At 36.4% G+C, this 11,757-nt stretch overlaps 1 protein-coding gene across 2 annotated transcripts; it reads left to right on the forward strand.

Annotated features, from left to right (window-relative positions):
* Nucleotides 1–80: 80 nt before the first annotated feature.
* Nucleotides 81–11,454, forward strand: LOC124551316. Of its 2 annotated transcripts, XM_047126326.1 has the most exons (7): nucleotides 81–233; nucleotides 2,865–2,958; nucleotides 5,102–5,253; nucleotides 5,357–5,503; nucleotides 5,624–8,442; nucleotides 8,549–8,674; nucleotides 8,771–11,454. In XM_047126326.1, the coding sequence occupies exons 1-5, from the start codon at nucleotides 135–137 to the stop codon at nucleotides 7,604–7,606; spliced, it is 2,475 nt and encodes an 824-aa protein (XP_046982282.1). In that variant the 5' UTR covers nucleotides 81–134; the 3' UTR covers nucleotides 7,607–8,442; nucleotides 8,549–8,674; nucleotides 8,771–11,454. The 2 variants fall into 2 exon arrangements, with proteins under 2 accessions (XP_046982282.1, XP_046982284.1); XM_047126328.1 differs by lacking the exon at nucleotides 2,865–2,958 and having other exon boundaries at nucleotides 149–233.
* Nucleotides 11,455–11,757: the final 303 nt, after the last annotated feature.

An 11,757-nucleotide genomic window follows, 5' to 3' on the forward strand; every position in this document is an offset into this window, starting at 1 on the left:
ACTTGTCGACTGATCGAGATCTGTGGTCGAATCGAGTTAGCGGGAAAAGCGTCTGCTTTGTTCTGCAGTCTGCACTGTCGTACTGACCGTCAGACCGTGTATCTTGAGTGGTTGTGTTTTCGCTATCGAGCAAAATGTCTCAGGTGTATGAAAACATCTTTCGTGACGCTCTGAAAGATTTCAGAGTTTCGGAGGATGGCCTGATTTCAGGCTATTGTAATTCGTTGGAGGAGGTAGTAATAATTTTATGTTAGAATTGGCTGGCAAAAATATGCGCCTTAGAAAATAACTTTTTTTCTGCTGCCAGTTAAGATTTCATTGTAATAAATTTTATATTTCGCTTTCCGTGATCTGATTCCAATTTTTAAGTGAGTTATTTATGTATTATGCAGTTTTTTCTTTGTTTTCGTTGTGAGGTGAGGTGCTGCATTGTTAAATTACCTTTACTGTAACATATACACGTGGAATATTGTAATTAATGATCGGTGTTTAGGAATTTAATGGCAACTTTGTTTCAAAATTCGCCGTTTGTGAGTTCGTCATCTATGTATTACAGTAAGAGAAACTGAACATTGCAGCAGCTCAAGCGCAAACGTCGTCTCGAGTAAATGGCATAATTTAGAAGACACACACATGAAAATGGGACTCAGGGCCTGGGAACAATCATGCAAAAGGAAAATAAAAAGCATTATATTTGCAGCTAATGTCATTGCCAGAGCGTGGGCTCTGTATTCCACATAAATGTATCCTGCATTTTCCCAGGAATTTTACGTAGTTCTTTCTAATTGCACTATCAGCTCCAGTACATAATTGCACAAATCCATTACTGCTGTTTTCTTTGTGCTGGCACTGAGCTGAATTTCATTGAGGTACTGAATTCAGAGATTACCTAGAAAACTGTCTATGCAGGGATATGGAGCTCTGTAATTCAAATGACTGTAAGATCCTTAGTTTCTCACCAAAGTTTCAGCAAGGTCAGTGACATCAACTATGAAACAACTTTTTTCATCAATAGCACTGTAATGAATGCCACTTTATGCAAATGTTGCAACATGACCACGTTTGGCCTCCCTACTGAATTCTGAGCAAAGGTGTATTGTTGATGGATGCTGAGTGAGAGCTTTTTGTTCAGGATACCATTCCTCAGTAATAACTGTCCACTTAATTAATACATGTTACGATGTTTCAATTATTACCACTGCTTAGGTGGCTGCTTAAGTATGTGTGGATAATGTTGGAACTCTATTGGGATTCCTGGATTATATTGGTAGATAAAGTCTGTCAGGATCTAAAATTTTCTCAGCACCACACTGAAATTTTGATGATAATGTAAGCTGTTTTAGTCTTTAGAAATACTCGTTGGTGAATATGGGTCCTCATAGGGTATAGAACGTTATCACACTTTGAAGCCCTCAAAGTTAAACTTCTCTTACAGGTGTTCTTTCACATCTACACTCTTCTTATTGCCCTGCTAGATTTTATTTTAATTTCTTCTATTGCTAGATTTTATTTTAATTTCTTCTATTGATCTGGCTATTACTGGAGATAATGATGATGGGATTGAGTTATTAAGTCATTTATTTATTTTTCTTAGTTTTTCGCCTCACAACATAGGACTTGGGATGAGGCAAAATGTCTTCTGGAGATATTATCTCAGTTCTTCTACTGGATAGTGTTGACTTCTCGAGGAGGAGAAATGTTGAGGTCTGCATCTATAACCTTGTCAGGATTACCAATAGTAGAAATAGATGGCAAATTATTTTTAAGTTTGGAGTGTATCAGTCAAATAAGCCTTAAAAGTGCTGTATTATTTCTGTTGGTGATAAGGAGGAATTCTGGCTAACCAGCCCAGATTGTGATTGATTTTGCTCTATTTGTCATTAGATAATTTCCTGTATCATACAATAACTTAAGTAAGACTTCAAGACAAGAAGTCATCGCTTATGGCTTGTATGATGTGGCAGAGTATGCAAAATTATGCTGTTTTTTTTCATATGATGATTATGCAGAATCATAAGTTGTGGTCCTTGAGGGGAGTGTCTCATGTACGTAATGAAAGTTTCATGAATTCAGTGAGCAATTCATTGTATCATGCTCTCTTTCCCAAGTCTCTGTCACAGATTTCAATCCCTTTGCAAATTAATGTGCCAAGATGCTTGCAGATTTTGTGATTAAGCTTAATGGATGTTGTATTGAAGTAATGTAGTCAGAGGTCTTTCTTCCACTTTTGTTAAGAGTTTGACAGCCGAAAACTGATATTTTTCAATTGTAGGAGAGAAATCATTTTGTAATTTTTACAAAAACTTTTTCACGGATGTATTAACCAGTTTCAACTTTCATCAGTTGTACTGGATAGTTTTGATTGGTGATTGTCTTATTCTTAGTATATACAACCTGGAATTCATAGTATGCATAATTATTATGCTTAATAAAGCTTTTGTTGACATAAGGCAAGGCATGCTTGAAATGAGGTTAACTGAAGCACTGATCAGTTAACCCTAAAACTAGGTCATTAAACTTCATGTGCACTTGGAAAATATTTTTCATCATCATAATCACAACTGAAAGAACATTTTATGATCACAATTTTAACTGAAGTCAACAGTAACATAATTTGTGGTCAGTGAATAACAATGGAATAAAAGCAAAAGAGCAAACAAATGAACTCCCAATTTTGTTAACTCATCCATGATTAATAACATAACACTTACTTTAGCTGTCAAAAACATCAGATGTGATGAAAGGCTGTGTACATTAAATAACTGAATTTTGTAAAGCCTAAAATTTCCCTCTTCATTCACGTTTCCCAGTTAACCTTAAGTGTAGTTACCCTCAGTTTATGCTACTGGTCACTTTATTCTCAGGTGGAAACACTTCTCGATCAGCTGAAAACTGTGGGGTTTTCATACTGCGTGAGAAGTAGTCGTTTTAAAGAGCCTTCTTCAGATGTTAAGAAAAGTAAGTGAACTGCTGCATTAATTACTTTCTGTGGTTTACCATTTTAGTTCATATATGTGTACTTGAAGGAAGAACTTAGTTTGCTGGAATTAGGGATAGTATATATAGGCTACTTTAAATGGACATTTCTTTCTAAGCTGCACTAACAATTGATGGAATTGACTGTTTTTGTTATTGTTAATAGTTGTGATATGCAAGGCAGAATTGTATTAATTTTCCTCTGTGTTGACTTGTTTGTCATTTATCCATTTTCACAGCCATACACTCTGTAATTTTTACACACTTGCATTTGATAATAGGCTGATTAAAATTATTAGTTGCTTGACAATTCCTGTCGGAGCTGGTTTCCTCCAGAGTGCTGAATGCGTCAGGTCCAAACTATCTCTGTTCGCCATTTCCTGACTGCCACAACAGCTGATCAATCCACTTCCATTTTCTTGTCTGACTTCCTTTCTTGATGTGTTTGAATGCCATGCAATCATTTGCTGCCTTCAACAAGATTGGCCTTAAACAACATTTTCAGACAGTAGACATAACTATGTATCCTTACAATACGTAACATAATGTGAAAGGCTGATCTGGTTGAAGGTAGCACATGATCGTTGGGACCAAATAATCTTACATTAGTGTAATGTAGAGTGGTGGCATAGTGCAACGGATAAGAAACATTCCTGATCCATATAAAGTTGTGGATTTGAGTCTTGACAGATTCTTTCATATTTTTTATACCAAAATATTATCAAAATTACTTCATTATTTTTATTTAGTTAATAGGTTTGGATGCAGTTTTATTTCTAACACACTGCTGTGTCATTTTCGACATTGTATTTACTTTTTAATTCCTTATATTTCTTATTCATATCATTATTTCATTTGAAATCAGCTTGTCACCTATAACCTGTAACTGAATACAAACCAGGACTGCTCATTAGTTGGTAATTTGGCAGTCCATGCAGCTTGTGTGAGGACAGTTTCAGGTGCCATAATTAATGAAAGGAAGAAATTAGTTTGCTTTTAGCATTGAAATACAATTTTTTTTTGTCTTGAGTTTGCTTATAGAGAATAGCTTCAGCTAGTTTCCTGCCACATGCTTAGTGTTGGATGTTTCACCATCAAGCCAGGCCAGGCAACAGCATTAGGTGTGAGGCTCTGCTGCGACTGTCCGTGGTCAGTGTATTAATTGTTGTGAACAAAGTACGATTAACAGTTCTTCTGTAGAATGCTGACAGCCATTTTCTAGGATATATTGCACATCATGTTATGGTTAGGTTATCAAAGAGTTTAAATTCTGGGCTATAAAATGTCGTATCTGCCACAGTTATGCCATTGGTCACTCCAAAACCAGTTGTCAGCAGAGCATGTCATATTCATGTTATTTCATAATGGCCACTTCCAACACTGCCCATAGTTACATGTATACGTCTCCCATCCTTTCGTAATCCCAACCTGTGCTCTGCCTCTACTGAGCTAAACCTACTTTTTTTAACATGAAAATTAAATTGAACAGCACTTGCTGAGTGACCTGCTCTGTTTGTTGCCTATAATACAGCAGCAGCCGGTGTGCCAACACTTTAGCAACAAGTGACAGATGCCAACTAACAAATAATTTTAATGAATCTATACTGCTGTGTTCATGTTGAAATGGTTTCTATGGTTTTCGATAATTGTGGTGTTGATATGTAAAACAGTAGTCAGCTCATTGAACCTATTGACAGGCGTGTTTAGCTTTATTGTCTTCCTAGTTAAGTTTATTTTTTGTAATTCCACATTTATAGTAATTACATTTTTCTACATAAGTGTTCTTCACATCTCCTTTGTTTACAAAGAATATTAATTCCACATTTATTGAAACCACAATAAAGCACTTCAGTTGCCCGAAATCAGTATGGTATCCTCATTGCACATGGCAGACAGTTCCATTTCTTTGCTAGATACAATAGGTGTGACATCCTGTAAAATTTTGCTCCAGTACTATGTAAAGTAGATAGACAATCTGCTTCTATCAGTTCAGAACTTTGACAATACCTGTCAAATGAATGAAATGTTTTCTCACATTGTATTTAGTTAATTAACAATAACATATGTGAATTATTTAACAATAACAATGTTTTTTTGTCTGTGAGAAATATATTAACTGTTCCAGGTAAAACAAAGCATTTCTTCAAGCAAATGCAGGGACATGTCCCTATCCCCTTTTTTGGTTGTGCATTCGCAGTGGAGAGTGTATGGTCGAGGCACTGTGTTTTGGGGCCAAAATACTATAAAAGTAAAGAGTCTAGTGTACCTGAGCACTTGGTAATATCATGCTGTGTTAAGATATACTTACTTTCCATAAAACAAGTTCGTTACAGAGAAAGTTTATTAAATAAATTTTATAGTAGTTCTTTACCCTCTTTAGGAAGACCATGTGACTCCTCGTAAGAGATTGAGGATCATGGATACTAGAAAATCCAACTGCCCAGCAATTTTAAATATGAAGTGTATAAGGGTGTATCCTGATTACAGCATGCACTCAGCAACTGAACACAGGGATGCCAAGGCAAAAGTAAGTATCCAGTTTGGGTTCTGCTTGGAGAAATTTTTACATGATCAGTTGACGGTATAGTTTAAAATCTATTGTTTTTAATGCTCTTAATTAAATAATTGATACATTTTTGTCTTACAGGTTCTTGCAAGTCTACAGAAAGATTTGGCATTGCCATGCCCGCCTAAGAGCTATCTACGTTATTATTTGACTGCTTCCCCAGCAAGTACACACACACATGCTACTGAAAGTGTTGAAGCAAGTGGGTACATACATCCTTCACTTGTAAAGGAAATCAAAAACTTAGTACTCAGTGGCATGACATCTCTCAAAGTCATTAAGTTGGCTCTAGACAGATTTGTTGAAATAAATTTCACTGGGACACACATACCAGGTCAAATGAATACTACCTTTCACCCCACAGAGAAAACTATTTACAGTCACATTTATCGGACCCTTTATGGTACAAATAAAGTATTGTTTGACGAGACTAGACTGCAGAATCAGGTTGATGAGTGGCACAAAGACTCGAGCAATCACATGATTTATTATAGACATTGTTCGGGAGCCAATGGAGAAGTGAAACCATTACTTTTTTGCTATCAGAGCAGTTGGCAGAGAGATCTTTTGAAGAAGTATGGGGGTAGTTGTTTGTTAGATGCAACATACAAAACAACAACATATGATATTCCTTTATTTTTTATAGCTGTGAAGAGTAATGTGGGCTATTTGGTTGTCGGTTTTTTTTTCATTCAGATTGAAAATGCAAGATCGATTCATGAAGCACTAGACATTTTCAAGGACTGGAACAAGGATTGGAATCCCCTCTATTGGGTTACTGATTTCTCGGAGTCAGAGATAAATGCAATTGAGCAAGCATTCCCTCAGACAAAAGTTTACTTGTGCCTTTTCCATCGAAAACAGGCATGGGGAAGATGGTTGAAAAAAAAGGATAATCTACGTGTACCAAATGACATGAAGACATTTCTGGATATGTGGCAAGAAATTTCAGAATCACCAACAGAGAGAGAATTTAGAGATCGCGTAGAAGAGTTGCGAACGCATGAGGTTTCTCGGAGAAACGAGCGTGCATGGCCATACTTTCAACAGCAATGGCTAACGGTATGTGAAAGATGGGTGAAAGCGTATGAGGACAAGGGCAGATTTGCAACTATTGACACTACAAATGGAGTTGAAGCCATGAACAAGGTTGTAAAACATTTTTTCCTCAAACACAATTCAGACAGGACTTTAACTGGGGTTACTAAGGTTATAATAAACCAGTTTCTTCCAAGCCTAATTAGAAAGTACTGTCTGCAGAATTCTGCCATCAAAGCTTATAACAAAGATGTTCCACTGTTTTTGCATAAAAAAACAAACAAGTTTGTGAAACATGTCATGCAGAGATATGCATCGGCAAAAGTTGAGTTAACTGCAAGATCAGTGAGTAGGAGATCGGATGGTTCATTTTGTGTGGAGAGTGCAAAGTCCAAAAACTGTAATTATGTTGTAAACTTTGATGTACCAGATTGCACATGTGAAGATTTTCGGAGATATAAATACCCATGCAAGCATTTCTGTGCAATCTTTATTTTTTACCCAGAGTGGGGTTTTGATAAAATGCCAGAAAGTTATAAGACTAGTCCATTAATCTGTCTTGATGAAATGTATGGGGTGGGCTTTAGAAGTGGCTCTTCAGTAATTTCATGTGAAGGCAGTAGTAGTGACGAAGCTGTTGAGGAGGCAGTTGAAGCAGCTGAGGAGGCTGTCGAGGTTGAGGAGGCTGTCGAGGTTGAGGAGGCTGTCGAGGTTGAGGAGGCTGTCGAGGTTGAGGAGGCTGTCGAGGTTGAGGAGGCTGTCGAGGTTGAGGAGGCTGTCGAGGTTCAGGAGGCTGTCGAGGCAGCAAATACAGATGGTGTTGTTCAAACCCAGAATATTCCTTTGCAGCAGTTTGAAGCAAGGGAGCTGTGTAAACAGATTTATAATCTCACATACAACTGTAGCAACAGCGAAACATTACAAAAAGTACTTGAATCACTGAGCAACTGTGTGCAAGATTTGCAATTAGCAAATCCTGAAGTTGGTGGTCTCCCATTAGCAGTGCCATCAACTTCCAAACAATAGCGAAGAACGATGCCAAAAGCCTTACAAGATCTATCTTAAACACATTATAACTTCCCATTTGAAGGGTAAGAAATGACGGTTTATTTGAATTTTAGATAGCTCTTTGTCTATGTAAAATACAAATAAGCTCCGTCATTTCTGATCTTCGAGATGGAATGCTATGAGGTCTTTATGTTGGTCTCTGCTTTTAAACTTTGTTGCACATTTGAATTTCGAAGTAGCAATAGATAAAATATTATAAAAAGGATAGTTGCTACATTTGTGTGTGTGTTTGTGAGTGAGCGAGTGTCCGCGTGCGCTTTTGAAAAGGCCCTTGTTGCCCGAAAGATAAGTCCGACAGTCTTTTTGTTGTGCCTTTCTGTGACTCAGCATCTTCACCATTTGGTGAGCAGCAACAACTATCCTTTTCATAATATTGTTACATTCCATCCTTGATTTTTCGTTGTTCGTCAGAGAAAAGATTTTTCTGAGGAATTAAACTAGTTGGTAGTGTAGAACTTGCAAACTTTTTAAAATATGAAGTAAAAGATTTTAACTTTAAATTAGGTTAATTCAAATATGGGACAATGTTGAGAACTGAAAAGGTGGAAAAAATAAATAAGATATATCTTAGTGGCATTGAGATGTCGTATGACTGATGGAGGAAAGATTTTGCATTTCTTTTTCCAAGTAAGAATGCACTTGCTTCAATACATGTCTAGTGATTCACGTGAAACAGAGAAAAGGATAGACTGCCCTGTTAATGAACATGAGATTGCCCAGTATCACTCTGACAGAAGAGTATGGTGTTTCCTTGATATGGTATCTGGTCAGCAATGTCATTGGGACCAAATGAAGTAAGTATTGACTTTTTTTTATTTGCTTTGGAAGCTTAATGTGTATCAGTTACCTACATACTGGATATCTACCATCTTGGTTCTAATGTTCTTAATAACTTTGCAGAGTTACTGCAGATACCACACAGAAGCAATTACTGTTACTGGAATACCAGTAATGTTTATTAAATTCAGTTGTAAAGTAGTTCTGGGCATTGCAGCTGGTGAGCAATGTCATTGGGCACCAAAAGAAGTGAGTACTAAATTTTGGAATCGTGCCTTGAAAACATGTGTATCAGTTGCCTTCATGTTGCATAACTCAATTACTTGTTGTTAATTTATTTGTTAGGTTCAGTTATGATGGATTACTGGCCTTCAGTCCATGGGAAAATTCACACCAGATTGCATCAAGACTGTTATATTCCAAGGATATCTCGGAAGATTGATAGTATTCCTGAAGGAAAACAATCCATGTAGTATTTCACGTGTGTATCAAACTCCATTTGTTGTGGCACATAAATGTTTGCAACTTGATTGTAATTTTTGAACAGTTTCTCAACAATCCAAGAATTTCTTGTAATGAAAAGTAGACATTGTTGCTTGGGTAAAGGAAATACAAATCACGGGCAATATAACTACCTTATTAACTTTCCACAGAGAAATATTTTTCACTACTGCTACTTAAAAATTCAAATGTGTGACAAAGTTTGCTTACAGAACTTGGCATAAAGATCTCCCTTATTTGTATTTTTTAGGTAGCTCTTATTGTTTGATCCTTCAAATGGAATGCTATGACCTCCATGTGATCTATTCCTTAGTAGTTAATTATCCATTAAGGCACAAATATATGAACATTACAATGAGAGGGGTCTTTATGCCAGGCCCTGTAAAAGTAATGGCATCTTACTTAATATTATTGTTGGGAATTTGATGGCACAGCTGTGGGAGACCACAAATTTCAGGGTTTGCTGCAAATCTGGCACACAGTTGCTGAGTGATTCAAGTACTTTTCATAATGTTTCACTGTTGATACAGTTGTATGTGAGATTATAAACCTGTTTGAACAACACCTTCACTTCAAATTGCTGCAAAGAAATGGTTAAGGTATCAGTGTGATGCTCTATATGTGTTTCCTCTACTGTGTCCTCATTGCTACTGTCTTCATGTGAAATTACTGCAGACACACTTCTGAAACCAAACCTGTACATCTTGTGAAGACAGATTAATGGGCTATTCCTGCAGCTGTCTGGTATTTTATCAAAACCCCACTCTGGATAGAAAATAAAGATTGCACAGAAATGCTTGCATGGGTATTTATATATCTCAAAATCTTCACATGCGCAGTTTGGTAGAGCAAAACTTACAACATAATTAGTCTTTGAACATTGTACTCTCCATACAAAACATTGTCCAACTTCACATTCACTAATCTTGCAGTTAATTCAACTTTCCCTGGTGCATATCACTGCATGACATGTTTCACAAACTTGCTTTTTTTTTTTTAAAAAAAATGAAAAAACAGTGGGTCATGTCTGTTATGATTTGATGGCAGAATTCTGCAGACAGTACTTTCTAGTTAGGCTTGGAAGAAATTGATTTCTTATATCCCTAGTAGCCCCATTGAAGGTCCCATCTGTGTTCCATTCTAGGAAAACAAAATGTTTACAATCTTGTTCATGGCGTCAACTCCACTTGTAATGTCAATGGTATCAAAATTGCCCTTGTCCTCATAAGCTTCCACTCACTTTTCATGTACCAATAGCCACTGCTGTTAAACGTACGGTGATGCATATTCGTTTCTCTGAGAAGCCTCACTATCTCTTCTGTATGATCTGTAAATTCTCTGTTGGTGATTCTGAAATTTCTTGCCACATGCCCCGAAATCTCTTCATGTCATTTGGTATTTATTCAGCCATCTTCCTCAAACCTGTTTGACTGAAGAGGCACAAGTAAACTTTTGTCTGAGGAAATGCTTGATCAGTTGCGTTTATCTCAGACTATAAGAAATCAGTAACCCAGTAGGTGGGATTCCAATCCTTGAAAATGGCTAGTGCTTCATGAATGGATCTCGCATTTTCAACTTGAATGAAAAAGAAAACCGAATAACCCACATTACTCTTTACAGCTATAAAAAAATAAAGGCATATCATGTGTTGTTGTTTTGTATGTTGCATATAACAACTATCCCTGTACTTCTTCAAAAGATCTCTTTGCTAACAGCTCTGATAGAAAAAAGTGATGGTTTCACTCCTCCATTGGCACCTATACCATGTTTGTAATAAATCATGTGATTGCTTTATTCCTTGTGCCACTCGTCAGCATGATTCTGCAATCTAGTCTCGTCAAACAATGCTTTATTTGTACATTACAAGGTCCAATATGTGTGAATATAATTTTTTTCAGTGGGGTAAAATGTAGTATTAATTAGACCTGGTATGTGTGTCCCAGTGAAATTATCAATAAATGTATCTAGAGCCAAATTATTGGCTGTATGATGTCATTCCATCATGCACCTGAATTTGTATTTCCTTTACAAGCTATTGTTAGCATGTGTGTGTGCTGATTTGCTGGAGAAGCAGAGAGATAGTGTTTCAGCTATCTTTGAGACAGTTAAAGGAGGTGCTTTAGAAATGAGTGTCCTGATTGATATGAAAAACAGTTTTCAAATTTTCTGTACAAACTATAAACAGTTCCTCAGTTGGTGATTGTGGAAGAGATTGCCATAGCCACAGTATTGATCCACTGTCAGGTGGTAAACCTAAGATTTCCTTCCAGTATGAGCCAAGTGAAGTAAAACTGTGGTTGGAGAAATGTTTTATATTCTTAAACTGAGTATTTGTAACCCATTATGGTGGATTACAGTTCATGTGTCAACACTTAAAAATGTTTAGTTCTTCACTGATGACACTTGATACAATTCCAATTTTTAAGGCTATTCTGTGTCAAGTTAAATTTTGAATTATCCATTTAAGCTTATTTTTTGCTGTGTGGCAGGTGGATTTATGTTCATGTAATATTTTTAACATTGATTGTAGTAAGGTGTAATAATATGTAAATGCCCAATAAAATAGATTGATAATTATATTTTTTGTTTCTGTATAATAATTCTGTAGCTTGGTGACCTGAGTTGTGTATGTGTGTGTGTGTAAGATATTATCATTTCATCGGAAATGTGGCAATAACAGATCAGAAATTGTGTGCAGAATATATCTAATTATCAACACCTGTAAGCGGCTAAAGGTCTGGATTTCATTCTTACAGAGCTGCAAGATCACCAATGGTATCTGTACAGATACCAGCTTCATATAAATTAGTAAGGTTTTTACTGACTATTAT

This window comes from Schistocerca americana, chromosome 9 (assembly GCF_021461395.2).
Source record: "Schistocerca americana isolate TAMUIC-IGC-003095 chromosome 9, iqSchAmer2.1, whole genome shotgun sequence".
Classification (NCBI taxonomy): Eukaryota; Metazoa; Arthropoda; class Insecta; order Orthoptera; family Acrididae; genus Schistocerca; species Schistocerca americana.

Excerpts from the sequence above, each read along its gene's own strand:
- LOC124551316 (XM_047126326.1), top strand. The coding sequence starts at position 135 with ATGTCTCAGGTGTATGAAAACATCTTTCGTGACGCTCTGAAAGATTTC. Across the intron at positions 234-2,864 it reads ATTGTAATTCGTTGGAGGAG|GTGGAAACACTTCTCGATCA; the intron begins GTAGTAATAATT and ends CTTTATTCTCAG. Across the intron at positions 2,959-5,101 it reads TTCTTCAGATGTTAAGAAAA|GTAAAACAAAGCATTTCTTC; the intron begins GTAAGTGAACTG and ends TAACTGTTCCAG.